The 25,594-nt window shown below is 42.4% G+C and overlaps 1 protein-coding gene across 4 annotated transcripts in view; it reads left to right on the forward strand.

Moving 5' to 3' along the window:
- LOC148037166 (GDSL esterase/lipase At4g10955-like) overlaps positions 1 to 25,594 on the forward strand; it is a 97,397-nt gene that overhangs the window by 44,341 nt on the left and 27,462 nt on the right. The window contains exon 3 of one of the 4 annotated variants that reach the window (XM_087677252.1): positions 14,215 to 14,628. The exons of the other annotated variants lie outside the window; for them this stretch is intronic. Coding sequence (XP_087533378.1) covers positions 14,215 to 14,263 — 49 coding nt within the window. The 3' untranslated portion in view covers positions 14,264 to 14,628. Of the gene's footprint in view, positions 1 to 14,214; positions 14,629 to 25,594 lie in introns of those variants that run through there. 4 annotated transcript variants of the gene reach the window in all.

Consider the following 25,594-nt stretch of genomic DNA (forward strand, 5'->3'; position numbering starts at 1 on the left):
CTAGGTAGTCAACTCTTCGATCTAGACGGTGAAGCTTAGTTGGAGTACAATCCAGATTTCTATGCTTGGCTCATGCGAAGTCTATTTTGGAGCTTGAGGTTTTCATTCAACAAATATGAAGTCTTTCTTTTCAGCAAATAATTGTTTTAAAAGCACTAATGGGAATCATGGTTCATGACAAGAACAAAAGAGGTGTTGAGATATCGAGCTCCACTCGTGATATGCCAGGGTGACCGTTGTGCATTTATGTCACCGACGTGTTAGTTGCAGATGCGGTTGGTACACCGCCCATGAATAATAGCTACATGATAGCTATCCTTATCTACTCTAGTTCGTGGCTTGGTTAGTATGCCACCTTAGTTAGTTGAGTTTGGTTTGAGACCCATATATAGGGTTCTTCTATTTCTTTGTATGAGAGTTCTTTTTGGCTTACACAACTAAGAAGAGGAAAACTGTTTTCAGCCTCCACCTTTGTGTGTATTCCCCCATTGTGCAAGCAAGAAAGCTACAAGTGAGACTCCTTCCTTCTCTCCCACAATCTTGACATGGTATCAGAGCCTTGTTCGTGGTAAGGAGCTCAAGAAAGCAAGCCAAGCTCGCGGTGTTCTGGTAAGAGGAGCAGTGTTGCTTTCATTTTCTATTTTGGGAGCAGATCTCTGCAGGTAGCACAGCCGGAAAGTGCAGGAGTGCATTGTCTCAGGTTGAGACGCCCTTCGCGGTGAAGCAAGAGGGCAGTATATGCTGCGGGCAAGCTTTAGCCCTTGGCGACCTTATTTTTTTGATTTGAGGCCATTTCGGGGCCTGTTTTGGAGGCGGAAGTTTTCTGCACGCACTCAGGAAAAAGCCCAGTTTTATGCTATGCAGCCACTGTTCTACAGGTCGGTGAAAAGTTACTGTAGAAATTGCATCGTATGCTTATGTGCAGAGACATTGGGAGTTACAAAATCATCCTTGGTTCCTGTTTATGCAAAATCGTCACTAGAAAGTGGCTGTGTGGTCAAATACCACTTTCGCCAGTTTTGCAGATTTGCCCTTGTGAGACTGAAGCTGTGTTCTTTGCAGTGACAGAACTTTTTGCAGTATTCTGTAATGGCGTCTGATTCTCTCTCACAGATTGTCACTGAAAAGCTTGACAAGAACAACTTCCAAGCATGGAAGTTTAGAATGACGAATTTCCTTATGGGAAAAGGATATTGGGAATTTGTTGCAGGAAATGAAGAAGAACCAGTTCTTCCTGATGTTCCCAATCAACAGCAAATGCAGGCATTCAAAGCATGGTATGAGAGAGCCAGGAAAGTTATGTACTGGCTGTCTATCAGCATTTCAGACTCTATGATTGTGCATATTCAGGATGCAAGTACGCCAAAGCAGGCATGGGATACTCTGTCAAAGATGTATAGCACAAATACGCAAGCCAGGAAAATGCAGCTCAAGCAAGAGTTGCATAATGTGCAAAGAGAAAGTATGAGCATCAATGACTACCACATGAAGGTGAAGAAGATTGCAGATGCACTTGCTTCCATTGGGTCACCAGTGGAAGATGATGATTTAGTCTCTGTGACCTTGAATGGTCTAGGAAAGGATTATGCACAGTTTCGGACATCCATTTCAGTTCGTGAAAGATTTCCTGATTTTGAGGAGTTGATTGCTCTTCTAATTTCTGAGGAACAGAGAAATGGTGGTGCATCTTCTTCAGGAGGAACTTCAAAAGAAGCTGTCTTCTACTCAAATGCTGGAAGAGGTAGAGGCAGAGGTAGAGGAGGCCGATTTGGAGGCCGTGGTAGAAATCAGAATATGCAGCAAACTCAAGAAAACCAGTCCTATGGAGGAGGACGTGGTAGCTCTAGAGGCAGGGGGAGCCAAAGAGGTCGTGGTGGATGGCAAAGAGGTCAAAATGCAAACAGTAATGTTGAATGCTACTACTGTGGTAAAATGGGTCATATGGCTAAAGACTGCTATAAAAAGCAGAATGACATCATGAATGGAAAACTGCAACAAGGGAATTATGCATCTTCTAGCAGACAGGGTGATGACAGAAATGAGCATTTGTTCATGGTGCAGCACATGAACAATTCTGTGACAAGTGCAGAAGAAAGCAATGATGTATGGTATGTTGACTCAGGTGCATCAAACCACATGACAGGTCATGCAGAATGGATGGAGGATGCAAGGAAAATGGAAAAACCAGGATTTGTGGAGACTGGTGATGATACTGCACATCCTATTGTGCAGATTGGAAAAATTCCGTTGTCTATGCAGGATGGGAAAAAGAAATACCTGTCCGATGTATTTCATGTCCCGAATATCACCAAGAATCTGGTTTCTGTTGGTCAAATGGTTGAGCAGGGCTTGCAGGTCAGATTTAATCCTCATGGATGCTTTGTTGAGGATATGAAAAATAAAGGTCGCTTGATAGCAAAAGGAAATAAGAAGGGCAGAATGTTTACGTTGGATGCAGACATGTCTGAATTGAGTGCAGCAATGTTTGCACATGGGACCGATGTAGTTGCATATATTGATATCTGGCATAAACGCATTGGTCATGTTAATGTACAGCGACTTAAATCAATGCAGGCCCAAAATATTGTTGCAGGATTTCCCAAATTCAAGGTTGCAGAAATGCATAAGATATGTGAAGCCTGTCAGTTTGGAAAACAGGCAAGGAAACCATTTCCTAGACATGTTCAAGAGAGTGAGAAGCCATTAGAATTAATCCACTCTGATGTGTGGACTACTAAAGCTGCATCTCTTGGAGGCTGTCATTATTTTGTCACTTTTATTGATGACTATAGCAGAAAACTTTGGGTGTATTTTATGAAGAAGAAAAGTGAAGTGTTTGGGCATTTCAAAACTCTTAAAGCTATGGTTGAAAAAGAAACAGGTCTGCAAATAAAATGCCTAAGGTCAAATGGAGGGGGAGAGTACCTCTCAAATGAGTTTGCAAGGTTCTTGCAGGAGCATGGCATAAAGCAGCAATATTCATGCAGTTATACCCCACAGCAAAATGGAATTGCAAAAAGAAAAAACAGACATATTGGAGAGGTGTCTCGTGCCATGCTCAATGAAAAAGACCTGCCAGATTTTTATTGGGCTGAAGCAGTTGCTACAACAGTCTACATAATGAACAGGACTCCCACTGCAGCAATACATGGAATGACTCCAGAGGAGAGGTATACTGGTAGGAAACCAGATATTTCTCATTTGAAAATTTTTGGTTGCATTGCCTATGTACATGTGCCAAATGAGCTGAGATCCAAGTTGGATCCAAAAGCTGAGAAGTGCATCTTTATTGGTTACTCTCTGCAGCAAAAAGGGTATAGATGCTATAACCCTTCTACTCGTAAGTTTATAGTGAGCAGAGATGTTGTTTTTGATGAGATGAGTAGCTGGTACAAACCAGTAAATGTGATTGATGATGTAGATGCACAAAATGGTAATGCTGCACAGAATTCATAGCAGCAGTCACAAAATATTAGTGGACCTGGAGCGTCCTCTAGCAGTGGTTCACATTCTTCACCATGGACAGGCAGATTGAGATCAGGAGAATCTTCTCAAAGTAATGCAGATAGTGGTATGCAGGTATCACGAAAAGGAAAAGAGAAGGTTGATCAGCCCATGTTTGATGTGAATGCAGGTCACTCTTATGTGGATGGTGAATCCAGTGGCTCAGAACAAAGCATTGATGATGAGTTGGGTATTCCCTCTATTGTTACACCTGGAGTAAGGAAGACCAGGGATGTTTTGAGAGCACCTGGGAGTGAACCCACTTTGTGCAGGTCTACCAGAGTTAGGTATCCTGTGGATAGGCTGAAATATGATGGATTTACAGCCATTCACTATGCATATATGGTCAAGGTGATACAGGAACCAGAACCCACTTCTTTTGAGCAAGCCATGGGAAAAGAAAAATGGAAGAAAGCCATGGATGAAGAAATGGATGCCTTGGAAGCAAACGCTATATGGGAATTGGTACCTTTGCCTAAAGGTAAGAATGCAATTGGCTGTAAGTGGGTTTATAAGGTGAAGCACAATGCTGATGATTCTGTGAACAGATACAAGGCAAGATTAGTAGTCAAGGGGTATGCACAAACATATGGCATTGACTATGAAGAAACATTCAGTCCGGTTGCAAGGATGGCAACCGTAAGAGCAGTCATTGCTATGGCTGCATCAAAGGGATGGTCTTTACATCAGATGGATGTAAAGAATGCCTTCTTGCATGGTGATTTGCAGGAAGAGGTCTATATGGAGCAGCCACCAGGTTATGTGCATGTTGTTCATCCTGAGTTTGTTTGCAGGTTGAAGAAAGCTTTGTATGGCTTGAAGCAAGCACCTAGAGCATGGTCTAACAAGATAGGACAGTATCTTGTCACTATTGGCTTTCAGATTTCCAAGGCAGATTTCTCACTTTATGTGAGATAAACAGAGAAAGGTATTATGCTACTTGTCATTTATGTTGATGATTTGATTATGACAGGTGACAGTGATGAAGATATCCTTCATGTGAAAATGCTATTGAAGCAGAAGTTTGAGATGAAGGATTTGGGAGAGCTGCGTTATTTCTTGGGCATTGAGGTGATTAGATCACCAAGTGGGATACAGCTCTTGCAGAGGCAGTATGGATTGGACATGCTGTCCAAATATGGGATGACAGGCTGTAAGCCTATTTCAGTTCCTTTGGAGCAGAATGTGAAGCTGAGCGTAGATGCAGGTGAGCTTCTGGAAGACCCTACTATGTACAGACGCATAGTAGGAAGTTTGATTTATATGACTATTACCAGGCCAGATTTGAGCTATGGTGTTGGATTGGTAAGTCAGTTTATGCAGGCTCCAAGGAAATCGCATTTGGATGCGGCTAGACGCATACTCAGGTATGTGAAGTCCACATTGCAGTATGGACTATTTTATGAGACTGGGGTTCAGATACAGTTGCATGGATACACTGATGCTGATTGGGCTGGTAGTATTTCTGATAGACGATCTACCACTGGATATGTGTCCTCTTTTGGGAGTGCTGCAGTCACTTGGAGCAGCAAGAAACAGCCTACAGTTGCCTTGTCGAGCACAGAGGCTGAGTACAGGGGTGCAGCAATGGCTGCATGTGAGGTAGCTTGGTTGCAGAAGCTACTTTATGATATGCATCAGTCTACAGATGGGCCAGTTGTCATTTATTGTGACAACATGAGTAGTATACACTTGGCAAATAACCCAGTCTATCATGCTAGAACAAAGCACATTGAGGTGCATTATCACTATGTGCGGGAGAGGGTTTTACTAGGTCTTATTGATCTAGTTTATGTCAGCACAGAGGATCAGGTAGCTGACATATTTACGAAGGCATTGGGCGCAGAGAAGCTGCGCAAGTTCAGAGACCTGCTTGGTGTGCAGGAATTGGGATTGAGCTCGAGGGGGAGTGTTGAGATATCGAGCTCCACTCGTGATATGCCAGGGTGACCGTTGTGCATTTATGTCACCGACGTGTTAGTTGCAGATGCGGTTGGTACACCGCCCATGAATAATAGCTACATGATAGCTATCCTTATCTACTCTAGTTCGTGGCTTGGTTAGTATGCCACCTTAGTTAGTTGAGTTTGGTTTGAGACCCATATATAGGGTTCTTCTATTTCTTTGTATGAGAGTTCTTTTTGGCTTACACAACTAAGAAGAGGAAAACTGTTTTCAGCCTCCACCTTTGTGTGTATTCCCCCATTGTGCAAGCAAGAAAGCTACAAGTGAGACTCCTTCCTTATCTCCCACAATCTTGACAAGAGGTCCCAGCAAGATCGTGCTCACCAACTCCCTTTCACGGAGGAGGAAAGGGCGTAGTACGACATCAGAATAGAAAATCATGTTTATAATCAGCTAAAATTCCGAAGTATCCACAACCTCGAGGAGGTGGTAGCAAAGGAGGAGGTTGTAAGGAGAGTAGTGGAACAGTGTAACCTCTCGAAGTACCTAAAGAAGTTTGCACAGAAGCCTGACCACACAAATTGTGTGGAATTTCTAAGCACGTACAACCACGATCAAGAATGCGAAACGTGAGTGTGAGAAGAGGAAAGAATGCTAAACAAGTGCAAGTGCAATTGAACCAGGCCTTGGTGAAGAAGACATTGGGGTTGGAACCTAAAGTGGAGAAGAAACAAAAGAGAGATGTATATGCTATGCTAAAGATGAAGAGGGAGGATGTTTTGACAAACGACAGTATCAGCATACAGGATATCCCTGACAGGAAAAATTGGTGCACTCACTCTTCTCCAGCCAGCGCTATAACTCCCTCATGCAATGAATCAGTGTGCCTATGCTGAAGAATGTGGTAGCCCACACCTTGATGAGGTAGACTGGAATGGCTACGTATGCAAGACTATAGACCAAGTAGCCAAAGCACTACCCCTGGTGGGCAGCAACAGGCTGGCAAGCAGAGAGTCCCCAGCCTCTAAAAATACCAAGAGATAGAAACCTTCCTCGAAAGCCTCTTTCATTAGATATGGAAGTGTGCTGAAAGCCATCATCCAGAAACCTATAAAAGAAGCTCAGCAAGGAGAAGATGAAACTTCAAATAGGTTACGAATCCACCAGGAGAAAGAGCCATCGAGTGACAAGATAGAAACTAAGAGACAAAGAAGGAGGATTAGGAGGCTCAATCCAGAAGGAAAAAATCAAAGAAGCCCACTAAAAAGATAGCTCAGAAGAAGAAATAGGATGAGGGCAGGAAGAAGGAAAAAGAAGATCTAGAGAGAGCCAAAAGGAAATCCCTAAGAGAGGCTGAAGAGAGGGAGAAGAAGAAAAATCAAGAGGCAGGAGTTGAAAGAGGAAGCCAGAAAAGCCAAGAAGGAGTCGGAAAAAGAGGCTGAAGAGAGGAAGAAGAAATAGAAGGAAGAAGCTAAAAAGCAAATACATGGCCGAAGCAACTCGCCGGTCCATAGAACAGCAATGTCGACTCAATGACCTAGGGGCTTTGAGTCCGTTGCCCAGCAATGAGGGACCTGGCTCAAGCACTCATGTACCCAAAGTCATACCGCCTATGGTCATCTAAGGCAAGGGCAAGGCTTCCATCCATCCCATCCTGCCCCTATTGATGCCCACCAGTGAAGCAACCACTCTCACTCCAATCCATCCCATCCTTCCCCTGTTGGTGCCCACCAGTGAAGCAACCACTCTCACTCCAATCCATCCCATCCTGCCCCTGTTCGTGCCCACCAATGAAGCAACCACTCTCACTTCAATCCATCCCATCCTGCCCTTGTTGGTGCCCACCAGTGAAGCAACCACTCTCACTCCAAGCATCCTAGCTAGCGCCTACGTAAACAATTTTGTGGTCTGGATGCAATACTTCTTTAATAAGGAACTAGCCCAAGGAAAGAGTGTGCAGACTATGGCCACTAGGTAGAAAAGACTGGCCACAGATGCCAATTCTAGGCAGGCTCTAAAACGCCAAAATCTGGAAGCTTCGACCACTCCAATCCCTACTACTATGATGCCATCAGCAAACTATGATGAATATGTTGTTGAATGGCTTTCTCAGCTAGAGAAGGCAAAGGACGAAAGAAAGATAGCGGTGGCCAAGTTGAAAGAGGAAAAGGGGTTAGTGGCAACCTTCCAGCTTGAAAAGACGAGGCAAATAGCTATGCAAAAAAAGGAGATATTTGATCTAAAACAGGAACTAAAGGCAAAGATGACAAGAAGGAAAGTTCCGGCAACGGCTTGAAGATGAAAATTATGAGCTAGTGAAAATGCAAAGATGATATAAACTTTTAATCATGCAACTTGAGGATTTGGCAGCAAAAACAAAACAGATCGAATGAGGCATGGAAGAGTTTGCCGTAAGGAAAAAAGAAAGGAAGAATAAAAAGGAGCAACACCATAGAGAGATGGAAACGATGACTGAAAAGTTGAGCCTTGAAAGAAAAGAGCAAGAGAGAACGAGCAGGGAATTGGAAGACCAAGAGATGAAAAAGAGAGCCAAAGAGTGGGTAGGCCAAAATGAACGAAGAGTGAATACCTTGGCGTGTTGCCGGCTCTCGCGGAAAAAGAGAAAGTCCTAGCAAAAAGTAGAGTAGAAACAAGCCAAGTGGGCTTCACTACTCAACAAGCAGCTTTCCTGAATACTCAGATGGATGCCACTCACATGGAGGAAGGGGAGTCCCTTGAGGTGGTAAAGAAGAAGCTAAGCATAGCAAGCAGAGCTCTGCAAGCATGGCTACACATGCCACCACAACTTGTTGTAGTTGGGTTTAGCCTTGATGAACAACGGAAGTACCTGTTGTTGGCCAGCCTAACCCCCTAGGAGATTGATACACTAGGGTTTGTAGAGGAGGTACAGCAAGAAGATCGCCAAAGGGGTGAAGCTAAGTTGCATTTTGACATGGGCATATTTGAACAAGAAGTGATCCTGCAACCCCCTTTACCCCACTCTGAAGAACAGCTGCAATCAATAGACACATCTAAGGAAAGAAAAACTACCTAAAGGGAAAAGAGAAAGAAAATGGTGGAAGAAGCTAGAGAGAGATTGAGGGCCAAACCTATGGCACTGTCATCTGCACCTCGTCCACCATGCCCAGGTGACCTACCGGCCAGCTTCCATGTAGAACTCGTAGTTGGGAGAGACAAGAAAAAGAGAAACAACCTTTTAACTTCAGCTTCCTCCTCCCCAACGGCTTGCGTAGAGTCCTTCCCCTTAGTAGTTGAAGAGATGATCGGCGTTGGAAGCTAGCTAGGCCAACAATGGCTGGAAGAAAGAGAGAAGAATCCCACCCACTGGGGCATCGAGGATGCGGAGTATTGGCAAAATAAGGTTTTTAAAGTGCCTCGATCTGATTCGAGCACCAGCCACTGTGGCGGAGACGCATTTGCGACGACAATGTGTTCTCCTGGATGGATTTTTGTAATACTCTTCCCTCTAAGAGAAACAAGCCCACCTTCATGGCATATCCTTGTAGGGTAGGAGTAGATTTTGATACCAATATCCATGGTCGCTATGACTTCCCCATCATATGTAACCCCCATACTACTACCTTAGCACAAGCCCTCACTTTCACCTCAAAAAGCCTAGATGCTACCATGACCCACTTCATTGCTAACTTCTCCTCATGTCCCAATCCCACCTTCATTACCACATGCAACTACCTTAGGCTATTAAAAAACTTACTTAAGTAGGATCCCCACCCGGTGGTAAAACATGGCCTCCCTCCACTCTTTTTTTATCCTAATGCCATACATAGTTGCGCAATGACCCACCTAATGATGTGAGCAAGCCTTCTACCTTCCTTCTACCTATCTATTCTTGAGGATATGAGTGATGGCCAATTCACCCATTGTAACCACCCATTCCTCTCCACCACCTCTCTCCATGTCCACTTGAACCTTAAGGATTACATGCAAATCTGGAAATTTTTTAGTCACTCCATTAAATCCCCTTCCCCACCACATTCTGATGATGATAACTAGAAATTAGCTACTGCCCGAATCATGTAACTTAGCAAGTTTAGTTTTTAAAAAAAGCAAAGAAAAGAAAAGAGAATTCCAAATACAAAGACAACAAGAAAATAACAATGAAAGGAGCACACCACACGTCCAAACACAATTCGCAGCATATAGCTCACAGCACTGCACCTAGGGGTCCTCAAGTTGGGCACATCCAGTGGCCTTGGCCGACTGGATCCATTCCTAACCCCCTAGCTCTTTTTGACTCCCCACTTCATGCTTAGGGCGCCTCAAGGCCAGGATATACCTAGGGAGGTAACACTCGCCTATGGTTAGACCTGTCACCCCAAAGCTACACACTCCGCACCTCCCTTCACATGAACGGGGTCCTCAAATGTGGGACATCAACAAGGCTTTCCTATGGTTAGACCCAACTCCTCGTTCCACCAGCACGAGCACAGTGCACTACATGGTGAGGTAGACGCTTCCCCTGGGTGGAGCACTTTCTTCTTTTACGTACAACAAGATGCTGCAAACCACCAACTTCGGAGGCCCCCATCATGCACTCAATATACCTTGGGTTCTCTATCCAAATCATTACCAAAGCTTCCCAATCAACAGAGTCCACATGTGGCCCTATCATCACCCCACCAACCACTTGCCCAGAGTCCACCACCCTTCCACAACAAAGAACTGAGTGCCATGGGACTGGCACTTGTCTCGGAGGGGGGTAATGTTAACCTCAATTCGAGATAGTGGAAATATGAAGCAAAGAGCAGAAAAGGGACAGAAAAAGAGCAAATGTGCACAATTTGAGATGGCGGAAATATGAAGCAAAGATCAAAAAAAGGACAGAAAAAGAGCAAAGGTGCACAGGTAGCCCCTAAAGGTAAGCTAAGGCAAAAAGTGCAATTTTAAATAGAAGGCACCTCAAAAAACTCTAAAAATTCTTGTAAAAGAGTGTCAGGCTCCCTCCTATGCCATTTGTAAAAGAATAGACGGGTGTAGGCTTAAGGCATGAGGCAAGAAGAGGGAAATAGAAAAAGGGACCTTGCCATAATGGTCACTCATGTAAAAAGGGATGGGTATCCATGGGATTTTAGGGCTTGTATATAAAGTTCAAAAAGTGAATGGAAGCTCATTCTTTGGTGTGTGGCTAACAAGAGTCCTCTCTTCTTCTCTTCTTCACTTCACCTTGCTTGTGTGTGTGCTCTTGAGAGAGGGAGTGTGAGGGAGTGAGTGTGTGGGAGTGAGGGATCAAGAGGGTGAATCTCTTCACCGTCTCCTCTTCTCTTCTTCTATTCTCTTTTCTTGCACGTGTGTGGCTATGGTGGATGGAGCTCGATGGAGGAGGATTGAGGATGCTTGAGCTAGTATCTAGGATAGTGGAGCTATCGGTGTGTGCGAGGGAGGAGGCAACTCATTTCAGCATCAAGGTAATCTCATTATACTCATAGGTTCAAAGGCCCATCAGCTAGGTAACACATATCCATTAGAGCTTGCTTGAAACGCTTGAAACAATAAGCAATCCGTGGGTCTCGGCGGTTGAGTGTGAGCTCCCTCCACAATCAACACCAAGTAGGCTAATTTTCAAGTATAACCATTGAACTAATTACCTAATGTCTCTTAGTTCACTACACACTCTATCCTTCTTCCACAAGTCCAAGCACACATATATAGACCTTTAACTTCATTCACTCATAGGCACAAAGGAACTAGCACACATGCATATGTGTGCACTCTTGGAAACTGAGGAATGTTGTACACATTTCCATTTCATGCACCCAATTTTGCAAGGCCAATCTTTGCACCCCCTTATTCTTCTTACAGATAAGCTTGTGTCACCCCATAACCCTAATTTAAAAAAGAGGTTGGATATTTAATCCTTATACTAGTAACTTTGGTACCTTACATAATCATAACATGTCCAAATATTTTTCTTTCACTATCTATGCCTTACAAATCTTTTAGCTTTCGAATCTTCACATTAATCCGTCATAATGAATCCTCCATGCGGCACCTCATTCCACGTCATTGGCAATACTTTAATAATCAAACCAACTTTTCCTACATATTCATCCTGGCACAGTTAGTAGGCGAGCTAGCTACCATGCGGTTACACCCCTCACTAGTCCGCGAAAATGCTAAGCATAAAAGAAATCATAACTATGATAGTCATAAGGATGCATCAACTCCAAAAGCGGACTCCTCCTTACCTATCACCCCTCTTCAATACCCCATTATCTCAAGGCAGCCTTCCTCCTTATAAAGGGCAAGTTATTCCTTCATGACCACACATTTTCCCTCTCTAAAGTGCAGTGTATGTGGCTAAGTGTATACTACACTAGCCTATATTTGGTGTACATTTATCATATATCTTTTTAGTACTCCGTTTAAGATTACTATGAAGTTATATGTGTATTGTTTGATTTTTTTCCATGTGCAAATACAAGACTAACTCTTAGTATATATTATCATTGGAGCGATCTCCTTTTATGGAGGTATATCCTCTTTGTAAGAGTTGTGAGCAAGTTTGATCGTGGATGCTACAAATAAAATCATTTCTGATCATAATTGCATACAACTCTTACTCTCCCTTTATCTTTGTAATCATCCAAGGTTATCTCAATGAGCTCAAAATCATAGATTTGATGTCAAAACTCTCACAAATTAATATTCAAAATGATTAGAAATCAGCCATAGGAAACATATAGTAAAATGATCTCAAGACAAACCCAAAGATAGCTTAAGTCCAACTCTTTCATAAAGTAATAATTTTCATGTATGAAAAAAGTATTTTACTCAAGGTTTTAATGGTTAGAAAGAAGTCACTTACCTTGACGAGTACTATTAAAAATAGCCATCTCCTGTATTGTAGCTAAAACTATAGCTATATTATCTTCATTTCTTTCTTCTACATCGTTTGACCCAGATATTGCTCCCACCTTTCACCCTCAATTAATCAAATATCTTCTTTGATGTACTTAACCTTCTAGCACATGGGTTCTCATGAAATTAGAAATACATGAGTAAACAGATTGCTTGTCAATGAGTCTTAATCCATAAGGAGCTTCACTTTCATGGCACCATACTCAAGCTAAGGGTGTACCATCAAGATCTTTTGTAATAATCTCAAATCTATCATCTCATGATGGGTTTTGCTCCCTCAACTTCTTACGAGTCTTCTCACATTGATCTAACCAGATTTCAAGTATAGACTTTGAAATTAATGTGCTCTTGAGTTTTTTTTAAAACTTGCTTTGGATTGTCACCTTGCTTGTGCAAACTATAATTAACTTCATTGCTTTCTTTGTAGTTTATAATTCCTATATCTTCAAGCCTTCACATATGCATTTTCTAGGCCCACCCTCATTGCAAACCTTATCTACCATGCTTGAATCCCTCATTACACCAATAAACTTGACATTTTCTACATTCTAATGTTTGTCTTGTATTAGGTTTATCATGTAACAATCACTGTCATCATCTGTATCTTTAATTATGAATTTAAAAGAATCACAAACAAGCCAATGTTATGTAATCTATTGTCGTATTGCAATATATGTGGTATTACTCATAACTCAACATAACCTTAAATTTTTTTATCATTAGACCCATAGTAAAACAACATTAATGCAATTCCCTCAAGCTATGAATGACCAACCTTATATTTGAATTCGAAATAAAAACTAATTAGTAACTTCTCATATACAAGAAATATACACTAACTATCAGAGACGATAGTTTATTACATCACTTCAAAACGTAGTAGTTTATTGAGGAAAGGTTAGAATATTTGGAATAATTCGTAATTGCTAGGTACACTTGGTTACCATATTCCATAGATTGATGAGTTTTACCAAAATATTCCATCAATGGTGTAACATTTCATGCCAACTTGCATTGCTAGATATCAAAAGTAGAAAGTTTTTTCAATTTGACATAGAGTTAACAAGTAAATATAATTAATTTATCATTTAATTATTATTTTCAATTAGTTATAATTCAAAATATAAATACAAGTATTAGGGCCGAACAACGTAAAAAATGGCACTTTTGTTAATTCATGGATTAAAGAAAAGACCAAAGAGATTTTTCCACGTGGACAAAAATATGGTATTTTATTCTCCTCTGCTTTTGAGATAGTAGAGTTTATTTTGTGGTTCTCCCCTCCTATTTAGCCAAAATCTTCGAACTCTGACAAGTTTTGGTAGTCCCAACGGCCCCTATTAACTAATAAAAGCTGTCAAAACCTCTAACAAAGACATGACAAAGTTCAGTTAATTAAGATCATTTTGAAAATCCGGAGAATTTTAAAACTTCTTGGTACTTGTAGTATTTTTAATTTGTCTCCTTGACCTCTCTCTTTAGGTTTCTTTCTCTGCACATTGTCTACATACTCGTTGTCTTTTACATGGCATCCACAAGGCATCCTTCTCATTCCATAAACTCTTGCACCATGTATAGCAAGAGTGCAAATGGAGAATGGGAGCCCAAAATATTTACTATAAATCATTGGGCTACAATGCTATCATCTTGCAAGGGCTCTCACAGAGTGAAAAAAACAAAACAAGGGGATATCAAATATCATTGGAAGGGACATATCTTTGCCTTCAAAACCACGCATCCAGGCTGGTTTGCTTTGGTGCAACATGTCTACATGGCTAGAGATATGCAATTGGCTCCACAGGAATATTTTTCCCAACAAGCACGTTGTAATTTTGAGTTGTAAGGTTTAGGTGAGTATATGGTTTTGTTTGAAGCATATGCTAAATAATGGATTGTTGGTTGTAGATATATTTCCATCAACAAGTTTCGAGTGGCAACCTGTGGAGAGCCTTAGCGAAACATTCCATGCCATTCATAAAGAATTTGCAGACATAATTTATGCTGATCAAACCACTAGTTTTTTTTCATGAAAGTGACATTTTTGTGTATTATGCACAATATGTGGTTCCTTCAAGACAAGGTGTGTATGGATACCTTGAAGATCTGCAGTTACCAAGCCTCTCATCTTTGGATTGGGAGATGCCTGATGAGGCAACAATGGAGAGTTTTAAACTCAAGATTGCTCAAGATTTTCAAAAGGCTATGACTCCTGGAAGGATCTCGAGAAGAGTACACTTATCGTGGTTTTTACCCTTGCATGTTTTTGTAGCTTTCTTTAAAACAGCATGTGTACAACGGATGAAGGTTTCATGGCTAAACAAAAAAATTCCAGAGAAAAATTTGGAAAATTTTTTAGGTCTATGTTGGAAAGTCAAGGAATTTGACCACAAATGTGACTTTATAAGGTGCAATGTGTGCCCTCAATCATTGGGTTTATCCTATAATATATCTTGACAATCTCTTATCATAGGTTTTGATTACAAAAGATACAAACTTAGATTGGGTGCTTGGGTTCGTTTAGATTCAGATATTGATTGTAAAACATTGAAACTTACAGTGCAAGTTACCGCCCAAGAAGTAAAGGAGGTGAACATTACTTCAAAGTGGAGTCTTAAGGATGTAAGAGGCACCTTAGAGTTTCTAGAGAATGTTACTCCTGGATATAAGTTCAAGGTAAATGGTGCTATAATTGGAAAAAGAGCTGAGAGCTCTGTATCATGTATAAGTTGTTTGTCTCCTAGTGTTGTGAGTTTTGGACCATAAGTATGCATGTATAAATAATTTTGAATCTTTCTTTTGCTCACAAATATTGTTGCCCCAGAAACATGGAATTATACACATTGATAAGTACTATTTAAAAAAATTTTGGTATAATCTTTGCAGTGATTCTATGAATAACAAATCGTCATTTGTGGACCAAAATGATTACATTATATCATGAGTAAAAAAATTACATTACAATTTAATAGGAGCTTTATAATTCTCTATGATTCACTACAAGATATAGACCTTATACCAACGTTTAAAGCGACGAAAATACAAACAACAAAATTTGCCCCCTCGTCGCAAAAAGCGTCGTTATTAACAACGCCATAGAAACGTCGCTATTGGCGTCGTTATCAGCGCCGCATTTGCGACGCTGATAACGATGCCAATAGCGATGCAACCAGTAAATTTGCGACGCGCATAGCGACGGCAATAGCGACGCGAGCAGTAAATTTGCGACGCTAATAGCGACGATAACAGGGATAAAAAAAAATTTACAGTATACAAAGCGCTTGCAAACAAAAAGAATGTATAGTGAAAATCATAAAACTGATACATGAAATAAATACATGATCGCATAAAAAGCGATTGGTACAATCATGACAGGATATCACTAATACATAGAAAATGTCTACATAGATTAGGCGACTAAAAAATAAAGGTTTGTGAGCTCCAAGGATCCAAGGGCGAGCTACAAGTCCTCGTCCCCCGAAAGCTCGTCCCGCCGCAAAGGAGCATCGAACAGACTCTGCAGAAAAAGAAACAACACATCAATCCACCATACAATAATGCATTCAAATATCTCATAGTAACTACGAACAAGAAAGATGAGTGACTTACAGGGCCGCCGCGTCTATACAATCGGTCGATCAATGTGTTGAGACCATGCCTCCCTGCATATCGAGTCTCAAGGCCTATCGGGTCGCGATTTGTAATGGAGTGCTGCAAAGGAAATAAAATGCTAACTGTTAGAAACATGATTGTCAGTACAAAGAATATTTCAAAAAAAAAAAAAGCAAAACAAAAGAAAAACTTACAAAGTCCTCCAAATATGTCATGTGGCCGCCACTCCCAAGATGATGGACCACTCCGGCCTCGAGTCGTACCCTCGCTGCCTCGCGCTGCTGACTCCAACGTCCTAGAGAATCTGTAGCCTCCTCCCTCAGTCGGCGCCAGTCGTCTGCATCTAACCAGTCGGGCTTTGCAGCCCCTTTCTTGATTGCCTTGCGTGCATCGGATCGTCTATTGACATGTATGCACGCATGCAATCCATCATCCAGCCCGTAGATAATCTATCTACTGCAACTGGCACCGGAAACTCCTTGTGCAAGGATGCTACTATGTAGTCCTTGCTCCCCTCCGGTATGTTCTTCCAATGATCCAGGATGTTGTGTCGAAAAACTTGTTGGCACAACTCTCTCATGCGAGCCATCACCCTCCTCTCCTCATCATTCATGATGATGGCTCCTGACCTACTATCGACTAGATATCCATAACCCCTAGGAGTCTACCTAAGATGGGTCCTCTCCCATCTGCGTCTACGCTCCTGGGCATATCCAGGAGACCCCTCTATATCCGGTGTACCGACGGGGGTAATCTCTCTCAGAGTGGCACCCAAAGGGGTGACACCTGCTGCTGCTGACGGCTGCGCAAAAGCCGGAGTAACTGGAGTAGACGTCCCCACAGGTGTGACAAATCCTGGAGGTGACACAGCTCCAACTGAATGATGAGATGGAGACACCACATCCGTGTCTCCATAGCAGCATCCCCCTGATCCCGATGCACTCCCTCCCTCTGGCCCAAGTTGTGAGCGTCGAGATCGTCTGCTCGAAGCCAAAGCATCCGATCGCGCTGAAGGAGATCTAGCAAAGCACGTTGATGAAGAACGAGACAGCTCCTGGTCTACCATCTCTCTGAATCTCGCAAGCTAGTCTGGAGACATGCGTGCAAAGATGTCTTGCAACTCCTCATCGCTCATCCCTCGACTCATCCTGAAAATGTCACCTGCACAGATAAAAGATGGTGTTAGAGTAATCAATTTAAATTATACAAAGCACAGTAATATAAATCATTTTAAAAAAATCTCTCTTAAAATGCATATCTTATGTACCTTTATAAGAGATTGGTCAACGAATTGAGTAAGTAGATGCTGCAAGTATGAAGTATCCTATGGTCCCATGTTAATCTCCTGACACAACTCTGCATACACTAGAAGGTCGATAGACATGTCACCACAAAAGAATGAGTCTGCCTCGTTCTCAAAAAATTCTTCGACTCCTGTATTTCCATCATTGTTAGCCAATGCTAGCTCCAAGCTTTCGACGGCCTCCACCCCTTGTAATATCGACCTCTCTATTTGCATATTATCTTCATCTATGCTCGAAACATCGCTTTGATCATATACTCTCGCACTTCGGGGAGTTGAAGGTATAACATACCACCATCGAGGTTGTCAGGGGTTTGGATAGAAGATTACCTATTCACAAACACGTACAAAGCGAGTTCAAACCATTGTGACATAAACCATGTCGTAATACAATTAGCAAGCAAATGACTCCATGCACCTGTTCACAATGGACCGGCAACACAAAGGTGTAGCGCAAATCCGTCCATTTTTTTTCAAAATCTATTTCGAGAAATCCCGATGGACCTCGTTGAAATGTTGCTCCAACTCCTCCAAGTACCACTTTGAACCACTGCACATCGAATAGTATCATGGAGAAGCTACGGTAATCCACCGTAATAATACTTTGCAAGTTCCCAAAATACTCCATCTCATCCACAACCATGTTTGGATTCGTTGCTCGTCGTCGGCTCTCTTGCTCGAACCTTGCCATGACACCACAATCCATTGTGGAGCGCATTTTGTCAATACGCTCAGCGCGAAAATGCCGTCCGCGTGACCACGCTGCACTGTACTGTACATTGAAACACTCAAATTAGATGTCGCATATAAAATTTAGATATGACAGATTCTAAACCCCTCATCACCTTTGGACTACATCCCCTCAAGAATTCCCACTTCTCCATTGAGACCTCTGTCCCTTCGCTGGATGCTACGGTCAAGGCTCCATGCAACCATCGCATTGACATAAACCACGGCATATCCTCCATGCCTTCGGGATATCAAATCAGTCGATGACGCGTACTATGTCGGAATTCAGCTCGCGCTTTCTCTCGATCTTGCCTTGCAATCTGGTACTTGGCGAGCCACGTCTCCATGGAGGCATGGTGCAACATACAAAAGCGATTCACCTTCTCTTCCATTGAGGCATCCATTCTTTTTTCTACCCCATTTCCAACCACCACATCTCTAGTCAGTCTATCATCATCCTTCAGCGTCTATAGCATTTCATTGTCTGGTTCCACCGTTGGTAGCCATTGTGAAATATGCACTAACGCCTCTGACACCAACCAACCTTTGGCCATGCTACCTTCTGGCTGAGCTTGTTGTTGCACAAAGCCTTTCAGGGTTTTCATGAAGCGCTCCAGGAAGAACGTCCATCGCGTATGGACAGGTCCAGCAATCTCCACTTCGTCCACAAGATGCACAAGAAGGTGGATTTGTATCATGAGCATGCTAGTGGGTAGGTATTTCTCAAAGAGACAGACCATCTCCACTGCTCCCCGCCTCGTGGATTCAATTGAGGACGTCTTAATCTCTTTCTGTGAGATCCATTGCACCAAAGCCGACAACTTGTAAATGGCCCCGCGAATTTCCGGAGTAAGGCATCCTGCGATTGCAATCCATTTGGATGTGATTCCGAGTGGACCATTTTTAGCTCGTACCAGCTTGCGGCATTCATACGTGTTGGAGGTCGTCCAAGGAAACCTTCCCTGAGTTCATGATCCTCCGACAAGAAAGCGGCGTGTCCTTGATATACCATCTTCTTCATGGTTTGTGACCTTCGGGAGTCTAATTGTGGCCCACACAATGGACATGCATGATAATCTGAGGTAATCAGACCTGTTCCGACACCATGACCTAGTGAATACTTGATTGAATGAGATAAAATATAGATATTACTAGCGAGAACGGAGGCTTGCTCACCCGAGCACTCTCCCAATCCCGGAAAGTCATGCATCGTCCACATGAGAATGGCTCGAATATTGGCTGACCGCCGATGCGCCTGCTCATATATTGCACAGTGACCCCCTCCTCCCACAAAATCTTAAGCTCATTGACTAATGGACGAAGATATACATCCATATTTTTTACTTTGTAGCGGCTTGGGACGAGCAAGCTAAGGATGAGATGTCCTTTCTTCGTAGAAAGCCATGGAGGGATGTTGTAGAGTTGACAAGGACTATAGGCCACACACTGTAAGAAGTTGAGCGCAGACCGAATGGGTTCACGCCATCCATTGCAAGACTGAGCCAAAGATTCCTTGGCTTTTGCGCAAAGCCTGGGAAGGTAGAGTCAATGTGGCTCCATACGCGCACTATAATTTGTATTGAAGGCCATCACACTTTCTGCCAGTCAATTCCTTGTCATAAATGAAACGGTCAGCAACCCTCTTGATTGTGGCTTCATCGACTGCATCTATTCTTGCAAACAATTCAGGAAGAGGTTTTCTGCGCCCATATGTGAGCAACTGACGCCCAATGTCTTCTGCAACTACACTTGTACCATCCAAATGCAATAGTAAGCCCATGAGAGGTCATCCAGTGTGTGACTTGTATCAGTAGATACCAGTAACTCTGCCATTTCCATCCAAGCCTCAACATCATTTGGACTTATTTCTGTTGCTCATGCTTCCTCTGTTCTCCCCTGTAAGACATATATATGTCCCATTGCCTTAAGGCATTCACAATTCTCAGGCTATACATCATGGATGCAAGACATGGACTACTGTAATATGCTTGTGTAGAGACCAAACAAACATAGAACATACAGGTTATAGACAAGTGCACAAACCAAGGGCGCGCATACTCCTCATCACCACAAAGGGGTTTCAGGCACCCACACACCACTAATCTCATTTCCAATCCAACATATTTAGCAATAATAGGATTTGTGTATCCGTTTCGGTGACATCACCAAAATCAAGCTCAATTCCAAATGCTTCCAGCTGCCCACCCTGTGCATCCACAAAAAAAAATGCAGCCATACCCTGATCTCAAACACAAAGGAATACTGAGAGGAAAACTGTAGGAAGTCATATATACATGCCTTGTAACCTAGCCCATCCACATAGTCGAACCCATCCCAATATTTCCACCATACGACCAGCGAGATACGGATGGAATCTGTGAACGAAAGCAAGGATTCACAGGAATCATCATCTTTGAGGATGGTCTCTGTAAGTGCTCCTACATCAATTGTCACATCCCCAAACAATGAGATAAGCCAAGAATGCAGTATCTTAAAGCTGTTTTTATCAGTTGCAGAACTCTTAAACCCATTGCAAAATCCAAGGTAGATGGTAATTGATATTCTAGTGCTTCTGAAACTGATCCAAACTTCCCAAACATATCCATTACTATGCTTCCAAACTTCTCTCCACTATACTCGCATGCAGAAAATAAATGTAAACATAACGACTAAGTATGTACAAAGTAACAAATGTCACACACACAACATTTTGGTGGATTCCACATCTCGGATGCGCAGCAGTACGACACCATGGACCTATTTTGCACATGCCACGTTGTCAAGCTCTCCATGCCGCACGTACGAAACATGTGGTTTATGCGGGGGATGAGCGGAAAGTGTTTGAGAACTTTTTGAGGGATGGTTTTCCCTTGCAAGTCCTGTCAATACCTGTGAGCACCACACTTTGGACATGTCTCCATAGTCTCGTATTCTTCTCGAAACAATATGCAATCCTTGATACATGCATGGATGTTATTGTAGTCCATGCCAAGCTTCTGTAAAACATGTCGTGCATCATCACGAGACTCAGGCATGGTATTTGCAGGTGGTAATATATGATATTTCAATAACCTGAAAAAAATCATAAAACACCTTGAAAAAGCACAAATGTTTGTAATAATAGTGTCAAAAAAAATAATCAATGAAGCCTATGTGCTGTTCAAAGAGGAGAGAGAGACAGGGAAAACACCATATCCATGAGCCTTCAGGCTCTCAAGCTCATTTCTTCATGTTCCACACACCAAACTGAAAAGCACACACACTTACAAAGATAAGGTGACCTAGTGTAAATGTAGACTAGACAGACTAACTCTAGTCAGGTCACTAACTTACTACTAACCTGACTTATTTAATGTAGTCACATGTAGACAGCTGCACACACTAGCTGTCATAGATATCGGTCATAGATAAAGACACACTGACGGTGATCTTGATTTCTAACACTCCCCCTCAAGCTCAAAAATAAAACTCAAATCATCTGCATCACTCCAAGTAGTTGTCTAAAGTGAATGAACTTATCTTTACCAAGTGATTTGGTAAAGATGTCTACTACCTGGTCTTCAGTCTTCACATGCTTCAAGTCAATCTGATCTGCTAAAACCATTTCCCTGATGAAATGGTAGTGAACCTCAATGTGTTTTGATCTTGCATGATAAACAGGATTGCTTGCTAACATAACACTGCTCAAATTGTCATAGTACAGCTTGACTTTGCTGTCCAAGTGTACTCCGAAGTCATTCAGCAACTTCTGTGACCACTTAGCTTCACAGGCCGCTAAGGTCGCACCACGATACTCTGCTTCCGTACTAGATAATGCAACTGTAGGTTGTTTCTTACTCTGCCAATTGATCATGCTACTACCCAATCCAAATGCATAGCCGCTGGTTGACCTCCTGTCATACGTGCAACCAGCCGAGTCAGCATCAGTGTACCCCATCAAGTCAAGGGGTTTCCCATATGCATAAAATAGTCCATGATCTGTGGTACTCTTTACATATCTCAGAATTCTTCTGACTGCATCCAAGTGTGGTTTGCGAGGCTTCTGCATGAACTGACTGATCAGCCCCACAACATAACTCAAGTCAGGTCTAGTGATCGTGAGATAGATCAAGCTGCCTACCATCTGTCTGTACATAGTAACATTCTCAATCTCTGTTCCAACATCAATCTGCAGCTTGACATTCTGCTCCAAAGGCGTATCCATAGGCTTGCAATCAGCCATACCATATTTCTGTAACATGTCATGAGCATATTGCTTCTGTAGCAGCCATATACCTTGAGGTGTAGAGACAACCTCAATCCCCAAAAAATATTTCAGCTCTCCAAGATCCTTGACCTTAAACTCAGCCTGTAAACATGTCTTTATTTCTGCAATCCCATTTTCATCATCTCCTGTAATGATTAAGTCATCAACATAGACAACTAGGAAAACATAGCCACTATCTATCTTCTTCACAAACAAGCTATGATCAGCATCTCCCAATCGGAAACCATGTTACTGTAAATAACTGCTAATGCGAGCATTCCATGCTCTGGGTGCCTGTTTCAGCCCATATAGTGCCTTTTCAGCTGACATACATGTGCTGGAAATTCTGGATGTACATAGCCTTCAGGCTATTCCTATAATTCTCCATTGAGAAATGCATTCTTTACGTCCATCTGCCATAGTTTGCAGCCTCTAGCTACTGCCAAAGCAATCACAGTTCTAACTGTAGCCATCTTTGCTACAGGGCTGAAAGTCTCCTCATAATCAAGACCATATTGCTACGCATACCCTTTTGCAACCAGCGTGGCCTTATATCTTTCCAATGATCCATCTGATTTACATTTTACCTTATACACCCACTTGCATCCAATAGGCGTTTTTTCCTCAGGCAACTGTACCAAATCCCATGTACCATTTTTAGCCAAAGCTGAATATTCCTCATCCATAGCAGCATGCCAATTCTCATCTGCACACTGCCTCATCAAACTTACTTGGTTCTCTAAAACCTGTTACTTTCGTCATATAAGCATAATGATGGGCTAAATATCCAGTGTAAGTATATCTGTCAACAGGTCGTCTGACCCTCTCTGATCTCCTAAGCTGTGGCTCACTGTGAGCTTGCCTCTCATGAGGCGGCACATAACGGCTCTGCCTAGCACCTGGCGTCATAACAGATGGAATCCCCAATTCACTGTCTAAGCTGTCACTGCTAAATGAATCATAACCTGCAGTGAGTGGACCTGTTACATCTTCAAAAACCTTTTCTTTTCCCTTATCTGTTCTCCCCCTCATTGACATATCCGTGTCAGTGGATGCAGTAGTGCAACTTCGTAATCGTCCTGTCCAAGGACTCACTATAGATGATACATCACCTGTCTGACCAATCATGGAAGTACTCTCTGCAGGAGTATTTTCAGCATGACTCATACTGGGTGAGCCATCAGTAGGCACTACAACAGGATTCCCATACCAAGATGCTAACTCATCAAATACCACATCTCTACTTATGAGTATTTCATGCGTAGAAGATACATAACACTTATAAGCTTTCCGTTCTTGTGCCTATCCTATAAACACACTTTTCACTGCCTTAGGATCTAATTTCTTCCTCTTCTCATCCGTTATATGCACATATGCAATGCTGCCAAATACCTTCAAGTGTGAAATATCAGGTTTATGACCATACAGCCGTTCATACGGAGTGACATCATGAATCCCTGTTGTAGGGGTTTGATTCAGCACATAGACAGCAGTCACCACTGCTTCAGCCCAATAACCATTTGGCAGACATTTTTCATTTAGCATAGCTCTAGCTGACTCCATCAAAACCCTGTTTTTCCTCTCTACAACACCGTTTTGCTGCGGTGTATAACTGCATGTGAGCTGTCTTCTAATCCCATGTTTAGAAAGATACCTGTCAAAGTAGTTCGAGACATATTTACCTCCTCCATTTGATCTCAAGCATGATATGTAACATCCCAATTCATTTTCAGCATGTTTCTTGAAGTCTTTGAATGCATCAAACACATCATCCTTATGCTTCAAAATATAAAGCCAAGTGTACCTGCTGAAATCATCAATAAATGAGACATAATACCGTGCACGGCCAAAAGAAGCATTATGTGAAGGACCCCAGGCATCAGAGTGCACCAACTGTAAAGGCCTAGTGCTGTTTTTTACATGTCTCATGAAAGGAAACCGTGCCTGCTTCCCAAACTGACATGCAGGGCATACATGACCAAAATCATTATACTTGAATTTAGGTAATCCAAGTACTACTTCTTTCTGCTGCATAGATTTCACCTTTTGTACATTGACATGTCCAATCCGCTTGTGCCAAATCTCTACATCCCGAATGGCACTCTCATCATGAGCAAACATGGCTGCCTTGAGTCCCAGAATGGTCGCATCCAATGTAAACATCCTACCATCCCTTTTGCCCTTGGCAATTAACTTGCAGCCATTTCCATACTCCTCAATGAAACACCCATCTTTGTTGAACCTCACTTGCAAATTCTGTTCTGCCATTTGACCCACAGACAAGAGATTCTTTGTTATGGTCGGTACATATAATACATCATGCAGGCCTTTCTTCTTGCCATCAGGCATCATAAGAGGAACAATCCCTTTATGTTTTATGTCATGTTGGGTGTCATCCCCAGTACATACATGACCATGTGTACCTGCAACCATCTCATCAAATCACTCTCCATGCGGTGTCATGTGGTTTGACGCTCCAGAGTCAATGTACCATCTGTCATCTCTATCATGTCTCGATGCATTTTTAGATACATGCTGCATGGGAAAGAGTCTATCAACTAGCTCATCATGAGCACCACTAGAAGATGCATAGTGCCCGTGCTATCTGCCCTTTGCCTTCATATCTCCATGCTTTTTGTAACAATCCTTTGCAATATGCCCATACCGGCCACAATAATGGCAGTCCTTGTCCCTGTTGGACTGATCAGATGACTGCCATGAACCAGATCCACCATTCTACCTTGGGGTGATCTCCCCCTACCTCTAAACCCACCAGATCCACGCTGGCCTTGTGTATTTGCACCATGCCAATTACTCTGCTGCTGCTGCTGTCCATACGCATTACGAGTGTCACCACGACCTCGAAATGAACCATGACCTCTAGATCCTCTGCCACGCTGGCTAGAGTATAACACAGTGTCTCTACTCTGAGATGCACTGGAACCTGTATTCAAACCAAGTTTGATTTCCTCATGCAGCAACAAGGCAACTAGCTCTTCCCAGCTAGGGGGCTCTTCTCTGACAGAAATGGAAGTGTCAAAAGCTTTGTACTCTTTGCCTAAGCCATTCAAAGCAATAGCAATCATATCATCTTCTGATACACTTGAGCCAATAGTAGCAAGTTGATCAGCTATGGTCTTAATCTCCGTGGTATACGCCTGGATGCTCTTGCCATTCCTAGACATGTTGTTGAACTGCTGTTTCAACTGGATCTTCCTTGCATGTGTCATGGTTTCATAATTTTTGATTAGTATGTCGCAAGCATCCTTCGGAGTCTCACATCCAGTGATTTGAATTACCATAGCATCAGATATACATAAAGAAAACCAATGCAGCACCTTACATGCTCTTTCATTCCATAGCCTGTAGGCTCTTTTCTGTTCATTTGTTGGATTGTG

Source organism: Lygodium microphyllum, chromosome 4 (genome assembly GCF_053477565.2).
Source record: "Lygodium microphyllum isolate KBCC chromosome 4, Lygodium_microphyllum_v1.1.10, whole genome shotgun sequence".
Taxonomy (NCBI): Eukaryota; Viridiplantae; Streptophyta; class Polypodiopsida; order Schizaeales; family Lygodiaceae; genus Lygodium; species Lygodium microphyllum.